Consider the following 18801-nt stretch of genomic DNA (forward strand, 5'->3'; position numbering starts at 1 on the left):
CCTTGTTTGCCAGTGTCTAAAAATAATTCCTTGTCATATTTTTATTCTTTTTGTCTTAAAGTCATCCAACCAGCCTTGCTTGCAGAATATTAATTGCAGTGAAGCAGAAACCAGAAGATTACATTGAAACTACTTTTGTACAGAGCTCCTTAACTGATGAATATCTTGTTGCCCCCAAGCTAGACTCTCTTTTCTCTCTGATGATGCTCCTAGCCATCTCTTTAGGCTGGTCGTTAGAGTGCCAAATTCTAGCCTAGGGTTGTGACAGGGATTGAATGCTGTGTCCTAAGTGGGCTAGTGGGTGGGCCATTGGGATAGCATGTGCTACTAATTAACTTAATACTGCCCTGCCACAGATTGTTTAAATTTACATTGCCTTTATTTTATCTGTTCTGCCCATATATTAAACCTTTCATCCAGTACTTTTCATAAAAAGTTAAGCATTATTCATGCATGAAGCACTAAGCATTCATTATTGTAATATACAAACAATTCAAAGAAAAGTTAACAATAACTGAATCCTATACACACCAGGGCTGGGGCACTATTGTTACATAAAAGTGAAAGTCACTCAGTCATGTCCAACTCTTTGCAACCCCAAGGACTATACATTTCCATGGAACTCTTCAGGCCAGAGTACTGGAGTGGGTAGCCTTTCCCTTCTACAGGGGATCTTCCCAACCCAGGAATCAAACCCAGGTCTCGCACACTGCAGGTGGAATCTTTACCAGCTGAGCCACAAGGGAAGCCCACTGTCATATTAAAGAAGTAACCACATTTGACTGTGAATTTGTAGAACATTCTGAAACCGATTTCTAAGTGAAAAGAAACCCTCAAATGCAATGAATTAGTATCAAGACCTGAGTTGAGTGCTAGTCCAAGCCCAGATATATACTGGTTATTTGTGATAATTTACCTTGCCTCTATTTCTTAGTGTCTCCAACTATAAAAACAGAAATGATTTATTTACTCTTTATTTCAGAAAATTGTTGTGAGAATGACTTGGGATGACCTGAAAAATAAATGAGGTCCTTGAACAAAGCACAATAAAGGTACAATTAGTTGAACTGCTATTGTGGGGTCAAACAGAACAATTCAATTAAAAGACACAGTTGTTTGATTGAGAACATTCTTAATTTTATTTTCTTTAATTTTATAAAATACATTTTGTAAGATAAGTTTCTAAAAGTTTATCCTTTATATGTGTTAAAATTGAAATTCTATATCAGAAATGAAGGAAACACTTTCAGTTGATTAACTCTCTTCGTATGTGTATATGTGTGTATGTATACATAGAAAGTTTTCAGGGAAGGGTTGGTTATTTGTTATATTATTAAATCAAAACAAAACACAAGGTATGGATTACTTCACTTTCCTTGATCTTGATTGGTTTCTTACAGAACCTTTTCCATCTCCTCCCTATATGCAGCCTGGAAGCTTATTTTGTATACTTTGCTGAAAACAAATATCAAGTGTTTTTTTTTTGTAATGATTTTACATCTTCTTAAACGTTGTTGAAACCACTTTGGGGGAGAAAACAAAACCACTCTTTACATCAAAAGAGCCGCCTACAGTCATACCCATAAAATCTTTCCCTTAATAGAGACCAATCAGCTTTTTGTTTTTTTACCCAACATTAAAACCCAAACAGAGAAAGGGAAGACTGAAACCTGGGAGCTATTTGGGTTTCAAACTCTTTCCCCCTTTCCTTTTCCGTGGAACCTTACCAACAGAATAGCTAATGGCTGGTGCATTTGGTTATGTGATCTGCACCAGGAGAGAATAACCTGTATGTTAAAACTGACTTTTTAACACACCAAGGTAACATTACTAAATCAAATTATCTCCCACCACCTAGAAAGGACATTCAGATAGGTTACTCAAACTGAGATTCAAATTCACCAAATCTGTTTCTGCAAAGAACGGAATCATTGGTCAAAACTCCCAACAGATGCAAGAACTAGCCAATTTTACATATCATTTGTGTTGTTTAATATCCAATTTTCATTTGTTAGAGAATCATAATCAAAGAATCATTCTCCAGACCTTTCTGGTACAACCCCAAACAAGTGATAGACAAGCTGGAAAATATGAAATGTGCATCAGTCTGAAACAAATCAAGATCTTCAAATCACCTGCTATGACTGAATGGCTAATACCCCATGAAAAGAGCACCATTGTGAAGATATGACAGAGGCCAAAGTACACAACTAATTAACAGAACAAAGACATGCTATCCAAAGAGTTATCTATCCTGTGTCTACCAGAGGGCTGGCCCAGTTTACACCGTTAACCACTAGCGACTGCTGCTCCTTAGGCCAGTCTTTTTTTTCATATGAACTAGTTTCTCTCTATCCTCAGCTCCTTGGAAACCACAGGGTTGTCATGGTAGCTGTTATCAAGGAGAAGGGAGTAAGAAGATGCTGACTACACCCTGTTTCTCTTCTCTAACGAGGTATAAGGCCAAGAGCCCCCTTTGTCTACACAAACACTATGCTCCCTTATGCTATAAGTAAGGTTGGCTGAGTTAGGGCTTAAATAGTCCATCGCCATCAGGGTCAGTGCTCTCTTTCTATGGGCGAAAGATCCTTGCTTTGACCCCCTTCTCCCAGCTGCAATAGGTAGATTTGGGCAAATGCTCTTATTGTTTTGCTGGCATTCCTTTTTTTTTTTTTTTTCTTCTCTCTTTAGTGGTACTAGGGAGACTGGAGTGAGTTCTCGGTTTTGTACACCAAAGAGAATATATTTGGCTCCCAAGATGCAACGGGGACAGGTGCCTCCCTTCTCTCTACCTGAACATCTTTCTTTCCACTTTGTTTTCATCAGTGGAAGTGCCCTTTGAGAAGAAAACACTTCCTGGTCCTCAGGAGATGCTTGAAAATTGAATGAGAGCCTCCATTTCTTTGTGACTTGCAGTTGGGGTGTCACCATCTTTAAGAATTTCCCATTTCTAGCAGGAACCAGCTATGAAGCAAAATGACTAAAAGAGGTACGTAAGAGGGGAGAATCCGCAGAGACATTAATCACCATGAGATTCTCCTTTCTTGTTACACTCGTCAAGTAAGAAGAGGGCCAGTCAGGGGCAAAGGCAAAGAGTTAACATGGGAGATGCAGCACTGTAGGCTGTGTGGTTAGAGCCTCGCTATTAGAGAAAGGGAAATTTCTACAGGAGATCAGAACTTGGTGCCTCGGCCCATGAGTTTCAGGACGGCAAAGTTGTAAGTGGCAGCAATCATGAAGGTGAGCTGTAGGGAAGAGAAGAGAGAAGACCAGTGAGAGTAGAAAAGGCAGCTCGCTCTCTCTTCCAATCCTTTTGGGAATGAGGAAGGGTAGAAATAAAATCACAGGTAAATAAAGAAAAAATATTCTACACAAAGGAGCACATTCAAGCTTTTGCCCTGTATACTTGACTAGAAATCCTCCATGAGACAGGCCCAGAGAATCAACTCAACACAGATTTTTTCCACACCTCTGCTCTGTCCAGCACTGAGTTTTCCTCAGGGAAGTGAACACTACCTGGGCTCTGTCATCATCTTATCCATATGTCTGAGTGACTTAGACTTCCTGTAGAGGCATAGCCCCACTGTGCAGCACAACCTTCTCCCACTTAATACAGCCATTTATTTCACAAGATGAAGAACAACTCAACTCTGGAGAAAACCCTCAGCGGTGGGAGTCAGGAGTGCTGCAAGCTGATCCTGGGCAGATCAACACTTATTCATACCCCGTGTTCTTAATATCGAAGGCACGACATTGACACTGTGCCATAACACCATCAATAATAACAATTCTAATAATGTTAAGAGGTCCTTCCAGTATTTTCAGAAGAGCAACTAAATCCCTTGGAAGGCATCCAAGATGGATTCCTATTTATGGTATATAGAATTCCAGGTTATAAAAAAATCATTCTTAGTAAGGTTTCAGTGTTCTTGTCACTGATTTGACTAGGAAGTGTTAAGAATTAATGATAATTTCTGACTGCAAAGCACTTGGCAATGTTACATGCTCTGTAAATGCTACATATTATTATTCTTTTTTAAATTATGTAGGTATGTATGTATTTGGCTGTGCCAGGTCTTAGTTGCAGTAAATGGGATCTTTGATCTTTTTTGCAGCTTGTAGAATCTTTAGCAATGGCATGCAAACTCTTAGTTGTGGCATGTGGTATCTAGTTCCCTGATCAGGGATCAAACCCAGGTCCCTTGTGTTGGGAGCTCAGAGTCTTAGCCACTGAACCACCAGGGAGTTCCAATATCTTATTTCTTGACCATGAATCTCTTTCCTCCTCTTCCTTCACATCACTTTGCTTGTTCCTATCTCATTTTTGGAAATTTTCTGCCTTGCCATCCCAAAGTAGAAGGACATAGTCTTTATACTCTGCTGTCTATGCCCAGGAGTTTCTCTCCAGCATTTCAAGTTTAGAAGGAATTTATCTTTTTACCTTTCAGTATAGCTATCCCCAAGCTATCCCAGGACCATTTATTTGCCAAGATCATTCAAAGGCAACTCACCAGGGAAACCAGTGTGGCTGCAGCCCCCACAAATGCAGCAATAAACAGATGGAAGGTCATTTGGAACTGTAAAAAAATGCAGAAGAACTGGGTCTTGCAACAGCAAAAATAAGCTGTGCTATAGATTGTGAAGCACAACTTTCAGAAGGTGTTGATATTTTGTGTGTGTGTTAATTTGGCATCTCTAACTAACTTGCCACATCCCAGAGTATAGGCCTCCCATTCTCCCGTGTACCCATAGCACCCAAAACACAGAATACTCATAAAATAGTATAGTCCTCCCAAATAATCAACTGGTTCCCCACGGTTGTGCCTGGGATCCCAGAACATTTCGTTTTCAAAGAAATAGTTTACTGCCTTCTTCCTTCCTTTTATTCCCCTGCTGCATTTGTGCATAAGATCCATTTTCAATACAGTGTTTTCCTTTTTCAAACGTACTTTCTTTTTAAATGAGATTGAGAAGTTCCAAATGAAATGTGTGTTATAAAATCTATGAATATCTGTGCACAACTCATTTCCTTGATAAGGTTTATAAGAATAAAAATGTTCACTTGGGGGATTTTCCCATTAAGTTCTATCTTTACCGAAAGCTACAAATTTCTCTTTTAAGAGAGGAAGCCTTAGAATGGAAGATTTTCTCTGCTGTTTTTAGGAAACTAGATATTTTAACATGTATACACTCATTGGCTCAGGTGATATTTCATAGAAGGCAATCTGCTAACTCAAAACCCAGCAAAGAGAAACTGTAGTCCTTAAAATCCAAGATGGATAGAAATGTTACAGTTTGCACCATTTCATTGTAAAATAACCCAATGGCTCACTCACCTCAGCTGTTTTGCAGATGGACAGAAGGTTGGAGCCACACACCTTGCCAGGGAAAGCATTCCATGGGAGAACACCTAAGTAAGAGACAAATCTCACAAGGTAAGCTTCACAGAGCTTTGGGGTTACCTGGAGAACTTCTTCCATCTTTAATCATCCTGGCTGAAAAGTTGGGTCCTACTAATTATCAGGATTTTCTTTTCTAAAGATTTACTCAAAAAATAGAAGGTAGTATTGAACAGTTGCAAAATTTTCTGTTTGTTATTGAAATGAACTGCTTCTGGTTTCAGAACAGCAGTCAACTAAGAGAGAGCAGTGCAAACAGCCAAGAAAACTCCCACCACTTCCAACAAGTTCCCTTTTCAGGGAAGAAATCTCTCTGGTTTCAGTGGAGAGGGATTAATGAACTAAGATTCAAGCATCCATACTTCTTATTTCTCCCCATAATTACCACCCTCCTTAGCCTAAGAACCAAATATATCATGCTTCTATAGGGAGTAAGAGAGCCAAGCCACCCTAACTCACCATACATTCTGGCATCAGCACAGAGAGTGCCTATACTTGCAGAGGTCTTGCTGGGGGTGGCAATAGACTGGCAGGTGGTCCAGGTGTTGAAGTAAATGTATACAGGCACAGCAGAGCAGGCAAACACCAGGAGCCACACAACGGTCAGGGCATAGGTAATGCCCACAAACTAAAACAATTGACATGGAGTGGTTAGAAATCAGTGTCAGCCTGCAGACATTGAAATGTAAACAAAGAGATCCTGGAATGGCATGTGCCAGACATGAAACCAGATTTCAGGGATCTCCGCCAAATGAAATTAGTAAGTGGGGCACTTCTGCCAAATGTCATTGGCAGTATTTTATCTACTAGAGAATTGGCCCCAAGTAATAACGGGGAGGGGGAGAGTGGGTGGGGATTGGAGTGAGGAGGACCCCTGGGTTAGAAAGGCTTCAGGAGATTGTTTGGACAGATAAGGTGTGAAGAAATCAAAAGAGATCTTGAAAGAAAGTCGTGCCATTTAAATGCCTTAGGCTGAGCTTAGAAAATGTCCCTTGTCAAAGGACTTTGGATCCCTAGTTATTGAATAAAGCCAATAAAAGATTTCAATTTCCAATCCAAAAACCTTTCTAAGCCAACTGCTAGCCACAAAAGACAACAACACAACCCCCAGATGTTCAGCCCCCAAATGGTCTTTAACTCTAGAGGCTGGAAACCAATGTGTACCTCACTAGAAGCATAATAGCCCTCTGACAGATAAGGCCTTAAATGCAGATCTATGCTAGTTCCCTCTGGGACCTTCAACAATGTAGGATCCCAGAATAGTATGGATTCCATCTCGGAGTCAATTACTTAATTTCTATGATCCACCCTTCCTCTCAGATCAGGAACCTACATCTCAATCCACTGAGTAGCATTTTAAATTCTTAGGCAGTCAGATCTACTCTTGCTATGGTCCCAGCTAGGAGGGGATCAAAAAGGTACCAGTAGATGGCTTAGAAATGGTCTGATTGTATGAAGCACCCCACAGAGCTCAGGCTTTCCCTTTTGAGATGAAATTTTTCTAGGGACCTTTTGAAAAGTGAGGCTAAGCCAGCTGGGCACCACGTTCTTCCTGACCTTCTCATTTGGCCGTAGCCATCAGGTCCTCACTCAGAAGCCAGGCCCCTAGAAAGGACCCAGCCTTGGGTGGGGATGAGGCCACAGACTCATGCTCCGTTGTCCCCCACCCCTTGTTATTGCCACAAAATCCTGAGGATGATCACCTTGTCGGGATGTCCTAGCCATTTTCCCAAACAATGACACACCCGCTCCAAAGAATGAGCTTGATGTTGGCCTCTGGAACCCCTCCCCTTCTGGCCCCCTGTTACCGTTGCACTCAAGCCCTTGCCGCAGATGGTGGTCTTGTAGTCGCCAAAGATCTGCCTGACTGCGCCAGTGGTGTAGAAGCCCTCGGCCAGCAGGAGGGCCCCATAAAGGAAGAAGAAAGAGGCAGTTCCATAGATGACATACTGGAAAGCATGGATCCTGTGTTAACAGATAACACAAAGCCAGAAAATCTTATGCATGGAAGACCCGGTTCCCTTGTTGCATAAGTCAGTTGGACTCTTGAGTAGGCTCCTAGACAAAGCTAAGGATGCTTTAGGGGAATCACTAGGTGCTTCCTCTAGGCTTCTACCTTGTACTTATTGAAGTAACTGGAGAAGGGAATGACAACCCAGTCCAGTATTCTTGCCTGGAGAATCCCATGGACAGAGGAACCTGGTGGGCTACAGTCCACAGGGTCACAAAGAGTTGGACACAACTGAGCAACTAACACTTTTTGAAGTAAAAGAAGATGCTCCTCCCCCATATTTGGCTTACCCTGTGACCTGAAGAACTGAGGCCCTACTTTACTTGGCCTGACCCTTCAGAGATGCTCCCTCAGAGGAGAGAGGAGAGAGGAGCTAAGTAAGAAGGAAGATGGATGAAGGAAGTAGAGCCTAACTTGCTCTAGAAACAGGAGAGGCTTAGTATTGGGCCAGAGCACACTCAAGTGTTGTGGTGAAACGAGAGCAGCAGCCCCACTCTGTCCAATCAGTGTGCCTCCCGCGAATTCTCTATATGGACCACTGCAGAGGCTCCAACTCAGTCCATGTTAACCCTACCTAGCAGAATTGAGAACATGTGAGGCAAGGGCAGGGGTGGGGTGGGTGTGGTTAGGAGTGAGGTGGCAGGCAGGCAGACCTCCTCCCCTGAATGTGGCACTTCCTCTTCATTTAGGGCTTCAGATGTGCTATAGGTGGGATCTGCACACATATCAATGTGTGTGTGGAATCTAGAAAAAATGGTACAGATGAACCTATTTGCAGGGCAGGAATAGAGACATAAATGTACAGAACAGATGTGTGGACATAGAGTGGGAGGAGGGATGGATAAATTGAGAGATTGGGATTGACATATGTATACACTGTGTGTATGCTAAGTCGCTTCAGTCGTGTCCAACTCTTTGCAACACTATGGACCATAGCCTGCCAGGCTCCTCTGTCCATGGGGATTCTCTAGGCAAGAATACTGGAGTGGCTGGCCACACCCTCCTCCAGGGGGCCTTCCCAACCCAGGACTTTCCCAACCAAGAACCTTGGCAGGCAGGTTCTTTACCACTAACACCACCTGGGAAACCCCATATATATATATATATACACTTTCACTATATATACACTACCATGTGTAAAATAGATAGCTAGTGGGAATGTGCTCTATTAGAACAGAGAGCTCACTTTTGTGTTCTATGATGACCTAGATGGGTAGGATGGCAGGGGAGGGTAAGATGGAGGTTCAAGAAGGAGGGGATATGTGTATACATATAGCTGATTCACTTTTTTGTACAGCAGAAACTAACACAGCATTGTAAAGAAACTATATCCCAATAAAAAATGTTTTTTAAAAAAGAAGGAAGACCCAGGAATTCTGTCTGGCTCCACACCAATCCCCTACTAGTCACTAAGGTACTGATGAGTTTCATGTCTCTAAGATAGACAGGATTGGTAGGGGAGAGTAGGTACTTACACATTGATAAGATACTCATAGTCCTGGTAGTTTTTGGAGAAATACGTCTCAATTAGCTTTTCTGTACCAGTGAGTGCTTCATGTCCACAGCCACAGAATAGTGCCACCCCAAAGAAACACAATCCAGTGGCCACCAGGGAAGCAAAGGGGGCCCCTACGAGACATCTCGCACAGCACTCTAACAAGCCTGAAGAAAAAGGAGGGCAAACAGTCAGGGATGTACAATACATAGCTCATCACTCATCTCTCTCTGCCAACCCAACCAGGCCCTGTGCTCACATGCATGGATGCAGGGTTGGAGGAGGGGTCACCTCAGAGACAAAAAGCAAGAGAGTCTAGAACCTCAGAATTTTGGAATGTGAGACTGACTCCCCCAAACCATATTTTGTTCCATTCTTAAAGATAAATCCTTACCTTGAATTCCCAAAATGTCCATGAGTTTTTGAATAATCCGTATTCAAGTAGGCCACTAGAAATGATGCTCTCATTCCCTCCTTTCTTATCTTTCTGATTTGTTTGTTTTCACCATTTAACAACTTTTATGGAGTATTTACTGTGTGCCCAGCATTGTGCTAGGTGTCATGTAGAGTGTGAACATATAAAAGACATAGATACTGCCATGGGGACATTTTTGTCTATGGAGGAGAATGAGCTAAGTAGACCTGATATTTTCAACCAACAGTTTCAGGCAGCCTAGTAAATGGCTACAAAGGATAAATGCCCTTCGAATTTCATAGAAATATTGATATTTCCAGACAAGAGTTGACCCTTAAAGAGCATTTCAGGTGGGAAAACTCTGAAATTGCATGTTCCTGGGTATTTCTGAACATTGTATTTGTGGCACAGAATGCTTGATTCTTCTTAGTCTGGATGTCTGGAGAGCAGTCCAAAGAAAGGAGGAAACTGGCAGAGGACAGGAGAGGGTCATGGGAGGATAACTATTATTCACAGTAGTAAACATACAGGCTAAATGATGTGGGGACACTTTGCATGGCTGACTTGTCCCCCTATGCTACAGTTTGGCCAATGTCCCCACCCTTAGTACTACCCTGGAGTTCTGTCAAAACAACTACAAAGAGATGTTATACAAAGCCAACAAAGCATGAAATGTCTTTCTGGCATGACAAAACACACTAGGGCCTGGGAATACAGCTGTCTTAAAATGCTGAGACTCTGAAATTCCCCAGATCTGGTACCCCAGGCCCCATGCAAGTGTTGCTGAGAAACAGGAAGGGCACGTAAGAAGTCACAGATTCTGAGAGTAGCTGTGTCCCAAGTACAAGTCCTGAGCCCTAAGGTGTCATGTGGAGTGAAACAAGAAATGTTTCATCCATCCAGTAGATGATGGAGAAAGGCACCTTCTAGCCTCTTGGCCACAATCCCAAAAGATTAAAGAAAAGAAAATCTTCAGAAAATAAATTATATATGCACAAATTTTATCCATCTATTCACATATCATATAGATATGGTATATGAATTATTTTTGTATATATTATATGCATTGTTGCTGTTCAGTCACTGTCGTATTTGACTCTTTGTGACCCCATGGACTGCAGCATGCCAGGCTTCCCTGTCCTTCACTCTCTCCCAGAGTTTGCTCAGACTCATGTCCATTGAGTTGATGATGCCATCCAACCATCTCATCCTCTATCATCTTCTTCTCCTTCTGCCCTTAATGTTTTCCAGCATCAGGGTCTTTTCCAATGAGTCATCTCTACGCATCAAGTGACCAAAGTATTGGAGCTTCAGCATCAGTTCTTCCAATGACTATTCAGGGTTGATATACTATATGCATATATAAATTATTTGTGTGCATACACACACACACAAATAAATAGCAAATGTGCCAAGAAGTTGCTATTTTGGAAAAGCATGCTGAAACTCCTTACACAAATAAAATGCGTTGTATTCACTTTTAGATTTGGACTTTATCCAAAGCTCATTTTTTTAATGCCAGGGACCAGGGGAATCCTTTGCCTGACTCTCTTAATACTAGTACAGTTTCTTTTTAGCCCTGAGTGCTTGACCATCTGGTGATGTGCCTGAACTATGTCCATGTGAACAGATTCTGAAGGACCAAATTATCTCTATCGTGAGAAAGCTGAGGTAGAGGCATTTGTCTCTGTTCTCAGGGCCACGGTGTGAGTGAGTCCTCTGTCCCACTGTCCCCTAAAATGATAGCCCTTCCTTGGTGCTCAAAGAGCCTCTTCCTCAATATTCTTGTGTGTCACTCCAGAGATGAGGCATAGAAGCCCAAGCCAAGCAAAATAAGTAGCTAACATTTGAAGCAGAACTGCATTTGCTCCCTTCTCTAAGAACTGAAGGCCTACTGTCAGAAAACTTGGCCTCTGTGGGAAGCAATCAGTTTGTAGCTGCGCTGCTCTAAGTGGAGGCAGAGTTTACTTAGTATGAATTGTGCTTGGTAAGAGTGCTTCATTAGATACTGACACATGGGGTATGAGTGTGTGTGTGTGCTCCCATATGCACACACTTGTGCCAGAGTGGGGGCACATGCATGAATGCAAACATGCACATAAATGCATGTATAAGCCAGAGAGAAAAACAGCACTTGAAATTGATTATTGTTCTCAAGAAACATTCAGATATCAATCTTCCTCTTTCTTTTTTTTTTTTTTTTTTGATCACGATTTTTTTTCCATTTATTTTTATTAGTTGGAGACTAATTACTTTACAATATTGTAGTGGTTTTTGTCATACATTGACATGAATCATCCATGGATTTACATGTGTTCCCCATCCTGATCCCCCCTCCCACCTCCCTCTCCACCTGATCCCTCTGGGTCTTCCCAGTGCACCAGGCCCGAGCACTTGTCTCATGCATCCAACCTGGGCTGATGATCTGTTTCACCCTAGATAATATACATGTTTCAATGCTGTTCTCTCGAAACATCCCACCCTCGCCTTCTCCCATATGGTAATGATAACCCTATATGCCGATCTTCCTCTTTCTTAACAGGTCAAGATACTAGATGCATCTTGTAAGTCAAGAAAAGGAGCTTGGAAATAAACAGTGCAGCCATTTTCCTTCTCTGCCTATCCAAATCTTCCCCACTCCCAAACTCTTAGAATCTTCTAGTAAAGAAGGTCTCTGAAGCCTGGGGGTGGAGGGAGGGGAAGGTGCATGACCCCACTGTTCCCTCTCTCCCCAGCACAGGGTCAGGGCTTGGACAGAACCCTCCATAGCTCCCCTGGACAAAGAAGCCTTGTTTTTTCCCTGAGATCTCAGGAGCCTCATTTGTATTCTGCAGGGGCCTCCAGGCCTGAGGGTGGGAAGGGGGTCAGACCCAGGGAACAATGGAAGAACTGTTTGTTTAGCCCAGAGTAAGGAGAACCATCCTCCCTAGCAAGTGACCGTCCTTTTCATCCTGGAAAGGGCTAAAATGGTGGTTCAGGTGAGATCAGGAATGAAAAAACTTGAACTCTTGCTAACGAAACAGAATTCCACTCTAAGTTTCAGCTGATGCCCCCTCCAGGGTTGTAAAGATCAGGGGGGAAAGCCTTGTTAGTCTATCTGATCCCTGTATCATCCAAATAATCAGAGAGTATCATATATAGTGTTCTTACTGGGTGATAAAGCGCTCAGCCTTGGGAGCAACTCTGAATCATCCACTGATATTCTTTCTTCTTCAATCCATTTTTCCTCCATTTTCTTAGAGCTCAAATAACTTAGCACCCCCTTTTCTGCTCTACTGTCACTCGAAGCAAGGTACAAGTAAGACCTAGGCTTTAATGAGTCTCTAACATGGAGTTGAAATTAAATGGCCCTGAGTATATCTATCACTTTTCAGCTATAAATAGTTCAACAATATCAGCATAAGATGTCCATCTCTTCACATTGAAATGAAATGTTTGTTCTGGGGGCATTTAAGTTCAGCAGAAGTGAAGAATCTCCACCAGTCAGCCCAAGCAAAAAATCAAATTTTGGATTCCAACTGGGAAAAACTCAGAACATGCAATAAATTGTGTCTTCAAAGAAGTTTACAATCAAAATATTCTGAGAAAGGTTCATTGGGTTCCCTTTGATTTGGGGATGTGTGAACAATAACCTAAAGCCAAAGGTTCTCCATTTCAGAAGACTTCATGGTTGAAAAGGTACCGGTTTGATTCAGGAAGGCCATGAGGGATTCTGTAGAAGTTCCTTGGCCTCTCAAGAGGCATTCTTATATTTCCAGGCTAAGTATTGACTGCAACATGGTAGAATTGGCAGAAAAGAACTATATAGCAATAATATTACCCAATGCAACCAAATTGAATTAAACCACCTGATCTTTTCTAAAGATTTTTATATAAATCATTTTTAAAGTCATTACTAAATTGGTTATAATATATTGCTTCTATTTTATGGTTTTTTTGGAGATTTTGGCTCTTAGGGATGGGGGGGATCTTAGCTCCCTGACCAAGGGTTGAACTTGCACCCCCTGCATTGGAAGGCAAAGTCTTAACCACTGGACTGCCAGGGAAGTCTCTAAACCACCTGACTTTGATGAGAGATCATACAGAAAAATAATGACTTTCCCCAGGGTTTGCCTTTCCATTCATTGGAATCAGTACAATTATTAAGCATATGGCAATAACCTAGATACTGTGGGAAACAAAAGGGAACTATAAGGCCCAGTCCCTTCCTTCAAAGACCTTTCAGTCTTGTTGGGGAGAACAAATATATCAGAAAATCAAAGACCAAAGCTACCTACAATTTAGTGTTTAAATGTGTATAACCAAGCCCTGTGGGCAAAATGTAAGCAAAGGGGAAATATTCTGTGTTGGCTAGATGTATCTGCAAACTCCCAAAACTAATCAATCTGTGATAGAACTTCAAATACTTCTCATTAATGCTCTTCACAGGAATCTGACAAGGATCAACAGGACTGTTGTGACTCTCATCCAGATTTCTGTCTATCCAAGGTACTGGGTTGATCCTGATGCTGTCTCTTTAAGCAGGAGCCAAGGGCTCCCGAGCCCTCCCTCCTTTCCCATGCCCTGGACATGCCTCAAGGACAAGCTCCATGATGGAAATTCAATTTGAATCTGGGAATCCATCAAAGGGAGGAAAGGAAGGTCTTTCATCAAAAGGGATGATAGAAAGAGACCAATTGTGCCTTGCACAAATCCCAGCCTGTCCCTTGAATCCAGCTGACAAAGGGAGAGATAGAAGAACCCTATACAATAGAGCTAAACAACAGGCAGGCTCATTGAGCGAAAAACTGGCCCCATCTCTCTAAGTCTCTAATCTGAGCTACAGTTTTACTCTCCTCCCAGAACCCACCCCTTAACCTCACCCCATGAACAGAGGCTCACTTGATCAGGACCTATCGCAGTTGACAGGGCCAAGATGATGGAGCAGCCGTGACTGGTACCAGGAATGGATGGGGATGAATGGGTGGGTTCTAGGAGTAAAACAACAATCATCAGGAGGTGCCAGAGACAAAGACTTTTGCTTATGGCTTTATCCAGATCAGACAAAGCCCTGCTTATAATCTTGTCTTTCCTACATGAAATCATCACTTATACCATGTTCAAGTGCTGTAGCCACTGGGGCATGAAAATCCAAGCTTGCTAGATAGTCAAGTCATGCAGACATAATTAAATAAAAATGAAGCTCAGCCTCCTCTTTGAAAAGATATTATTATTACCATGGCAACAGCATTTGGGCCACTTTGTTTCCTATATTCCCTACTCCTCCCCCAAACACACACACTCACACATGCACACATGCATGGGTGCATACATGCATTGATGTATGCCAACTTGTACCCAAACATTGGGAGGCTGGGGTGGAGACTGGGTTGTTAAACTCTATCCCTGACATGTTGTCCTCACTTTGCCCACTTCTGGGAAAATGAAAGAGAAGCAACTGGTACTAAGCTGAGAGACAACAGTTTTCATACTTCATTCCTTAGCCCAGTCTCCCACCAATCCCTCCTCTTCCCTTGGTTGCAGTGTGAAGCTGTTCTAGGGAACCTTGTTCTCTTCCTTGGGATGTCACTGACTCCTTTCCAGAGCCCGGCCTGGCAGAAAGCTCAGAGGCCAGTGCAGAGCTGAGTGATCACCTTTACGACCATTTAAAAATAACCAAGGAGTTTTCGATGAGAGTTTGACACTGGGCAAGCCCTGACAGTGGGAAGGGAAGGGAAAGCTACTCTGTTCACCTGCCAAGGCTGCTGTTATCTTTCCCAATCAGTTTACTGCCCTAGATTGATGTTTTCTGGACCTGAAGTTCTGTGGGCAAGGAGGGCATTTCTACTGTTGCTTTCTTTCAACACCAAGAACCCTGGGAACGGTTTTCAAGGCTTCAAGGTAACACACAACAAGGGAAAAAGATGCCATTGGCATCTGCTTTCATGGATTTGGAGACTGTATTTTCCCTCCTATCCATTTCTCAAGGGTTTCTTGGGTCTATTTACTATTCAGAGAGATTTGAGAGCGTAGTTCTAGTTGTCAGGTTGTTGAGTAAATTTCTGGCTTTCCTAGCAGAGAGCCAGGGCAAAAGGCCCTTGAATCAGAGCAGACCTTTTAATCTGCCTGGTTCTCCTCTGGCTCTGCTGGGCCGAGGTAAGAAGTGGGGTTGGGAAGGGTACATATGATCATTTTAGTCAGTGTCTCTAGGAAAAGTAAGTGAATGTGATGGTTTTCATCTGCTTTCTTTTTAGCTCCTGGTACTCTTGCAGCCTTCTTGCCATCATGATGGGATTCAGTTAGTCTTCAAGCATTTAGTAAAAACCTGGACCCCTGCTTTGCCTCCACACTTTTTGCCTGGGCTGCACTCACACTGTGAGCCAGCCAAAACTACACTGCTCAGCAAACAGCCACCTTTGGAGGGAAGCATCATAGTCTGGTTACCAGGGTAACAGCCACTGTTCTCAGACATCAGGCTTTGCAAGAGCCAATATTTTGCTGTTCGGTAATGGCATTGTGTTACTAAGCAGAGAATAATCAGCTACTGCTCTTTGGCTCTTTTCCAGTTCCATTGTTATCCAAAAGACTCATTTGGAACATCCCTCTCTCAAGTCAGGACAAGGTTTAGTGAACTATCATGTCCCTTGTAAACCTTTTGTGTGAACACTACAGAATTCCCTGTTCCTCCTCATTTCCGATCCTACTTGATTCTCCGTGGTGGAGGTAGTGAGCTTCCTATTCCTGGGGATGATTAAGAAGAAGCTGTAGGAACATTTGAGAAGGGAATCCTGCACTGAGAATTAGCTCAGACAGCTTCTAAAGTTCCTTCCAGTCCAATCCAAGATTCTATGATATAATCTGTCCAGTGCAATAGTTAAACAGCAACACACACCCTGTCGGAAGCAGTAGCAGTCCAGTACCTTGCTAGAGATGGTCTATTACTTAAAAAGCATTTGAAATATCAATACTTTGCTATTGCATAACTGAGAACATAATGGCTACTCTATCATGTGCACCTAGCCCAAGTATGGCTCACCCTCAGATTAAGAGATCCCATACACAGCTTCGACTGTTCCCTCATCTGCAATAATCTTCCCTGGAGGAAATCATCTAGCCTCTGTAACAGGAAACTGTCCCTATGGTCACCTGATTTTTCCTGCCTTTTCCTCAGGGCTTTTACTCCCTAAGGAAGTAGTATTCAGCATCCTTCTTTACTCCCTCTCTGTTTTTGATTCACAACCTACCCAATCAGCTGCCCTGACTTCAGGTAAGGTTCTTGACATTATCTAGGACAGGAACTGAGTTCTTGCAATATTCACCTCTCATTTGGCCCCACTCGGCTGGACAATTCTTACCCAAGTGCACAAAGTACATGCAAAGAAAGCTCAATCACTTCAGGAAGAATAAGAGACAGCCTGTACATGCATCATTGTATAATAATTAGTATTATTATTATTTACAGCTGTTATAGAGTTTGCCCATTTTCAAAGGACTCCCACATATTATTTTTTATTTTTATAACCCTGAAAGTAGACAAAGCAATTATCATTATCCCTATTTTTCAGATGGTGAAGTAATAATTCATAGCAACCTACCCAATGTCACCAAGCTCATAAGTAGCAGATCTGGGATTCGAACCTCATTATGTTCACTTCTAGTCCAGTGCTCGTGCCTTCTTAATTATCCTGCCTGAATACATGCCTCAAGAGCTCTCTCAGTGTTTCAGGATGAAGCAACTTAAAAACTGACACTAGCCTAATATAATTGAAAACCCATCTCCGTAGATGTTTTTGGAATCTTCTGGGTAATACATTTGATGGTAAATACACAGGACAGTTGATTCTCATTTCATTTAGGACACATTCAAGCTGTTGCTCTTGTTTTGCCAAATGTGAGCAATGTCTACATGTTTCTGTGGCCTCCTGTATGAACAAAAATTCTTGTGCTCTGTACATCTTGAACTCAGTGAACACTACAAGAGACCAGACCATTTAGCTTCTCTCTACAGAGATGCCCTTAGGACTCAACCAAGTCAGCAAAAGCCCTAAGGTCCCAGTAGCCTCCTTGTTACAGCAGGGATTTAGAATCTGAGTCACGCCCTCAGGAAGGCTAAGTCTGTAATATTTGCTAGATACGGTCACCCATATGTGTGCATGTGTGTGCACACACACACAGCCCTACCCATATCTCTTCCTTATGGTAAAGCCATTAAGGACTTTATTTTCATTTCCTGAACTTGAGATCGGCCTCCTCAGCCATGGCCAAACCTGAATCCATGTCACCCAATTTCATTCTGATTCCCCACAGGGCCCAAATTTTGTTTCAAGCAAGCAGTCATTTGTACAGTTGAGAGCCAGCCAACATTAGTTTCCTCCAGCAGAACCAAGGATGTCAGCTGACCAGGCCATTACCAGTACATGGGGACCAAGGGAAAAGAGAAGGCAGAGGGAAGTAAGGGGGTAGGAGGACACATGACCACATCCAGCCCTCCAAACACTCTCTCCAAGGACCTGTGAGACTCTCCATGTGCTGCTGGAGTTCTTTGGCAATAAAGCATCATTATCAGTACAGCAGAGAAGGAGTTAATCTAATTGCGTGCTAAGGAATGAAAAAGAAAACAAGTGCCAGAACACAATTCATTTCAACCATTAGAAACTCCAAACTCCAAAGTTCTTGCAAATTCCTATGCTCTGGCTTGAATCTTCCAATCTAAAGTTTTTGAAACTCACCCATGTCTTTGGGACTCTGACTCCAATGGTAGCCGGCTGGCTAGTCTGTTTGTTCAGCTGGAAGGATCCTGGTCTCTCCAGTCTCCTTCTTCGGTCCTTTACTTTTTCTCTCTGAGTATCTTTGTCCTCTTCTCCTGCAATGAAAAGGGCTTTCTGATTGACAGCCAACCCCCTTAAAGGGACAGGCCCACTTTCCTCCTCCTCTCCTCCTCCCCTTCTCCTCCCCTTGTCCCCACCTCCTCAGGATACTCCCTTCTCTAAGACCTCCGTCTTCTCTTTCTGCTTTTTAGTGCCAATTGTCTCTTTTTCTTTTTTTCTTCTCCCCCCACCCCCCACCAAAGCTTGCCTATGTGGAATTTCACTTTGCTACAGAGACATCTGGAAATGTGGTTTGGGGGTGGAAATAAAAGAAAGAGGTCCTGCAAGCCTCCAACTGATCCTTGGGTCTATTTTGGTATGAGATGATGTGGCAGCATAAGTGTTGGAGGCCATGAAGGTGGTAGCCCTGGTGAGGCAGTCAGGGTCAAAACCCTAGGTGTGATCTCCTAGTCTTTCTAACTCTGCCTCAGCACCACCCCTCATGCCTAGCTGTTCTTGACCCTATCCACCTTTACCCTCCCCCACCACTCTAGAAAATAAGCGCTTCTCCCAACTCCTCCCATTCCAGTTTTAGAAACACAATAGAGAAAAAAAAATGTCTTTTAAAAATAATTTCCTCCAAATCCTTCTTGGTTTCAACTGAATGAGGACAAAACACAAGCTGTTGATTCCTC

The 18801-nt window shown here is 42.6% G+C and overlaps 1 protein-coding gene across 2 annotated transcripts; it reads right to left on the reverse strand.

The window, feature by feature from the left end:
- Positions 1-1137: 1137 nt before the first annotated feature.
- On the reverse strand, positions 1138-18157 carry PLP1 (proteolipid protein 1). 2 transcript variants are annotated; one of them, XM_065915460.1, is made up of 7 exons: positions 18029-18157; positions 8886-9072; positions 7208-7364; positions 5859-6027; positions 5337-5410; positions 4512-4577; positions 1138-3245 (listed from the first exon to the last, which is right to left on the reverse strand). In XM_065915460.1, exons 1-7 carry the CDS (start codon positions 18030-18032, stop codon positions 3174-3176), a joined length of 729 nt encoding a protein of 242 aa, XP_065771532.1. In that variant the 5' UTR covers positions 18033-18157; the 3' UTR covers positions 1138-3173. The 2 variants fall into 2 exon arrangements, with proteins under 2 accessions (XP_065771532.1, XP_065771531.1); XM_065915459.1 differs by having other exon boundaries at positions 7103-7364.
- Between the last annotated feature and the right edge of the window lie 644 nt (positions 18158-18801).

The sequence above is a fragment of the Muntiacus reevesi genome, chromosome X, assembly GCF_963930625.1.
Source record: "Muntiacus reevesi chromosome X, mMunRee1.1, whole genome shotgun sequence".
Taxonomy (NCBI): Eukaryota; Metazoa; Chordata; class Mammalia; order Artiodactyla; family Cervidae; genus Muntiacus; species Muntiacus reevesi.

Bases quoted from the DNA above. Each gene is read 5' to 3' on its own strand.
- PLP1 (XM_065915459.1), bottom strand. The intron at 7,365-8,885 runs GTAAGTACCTAC...CTGTTAACACAG, and splicing joins TATGAGTATCTTATCAATGT to GATCCATGCTTTCCAGTATG. The intron at 5,411-5,858 runs GTGAGTTAGGGT...TCTCTTACTTAG, and splicing joins TGCTGATGCCAGAATGTATG to GTGTTCTCCCATGGAATGCT.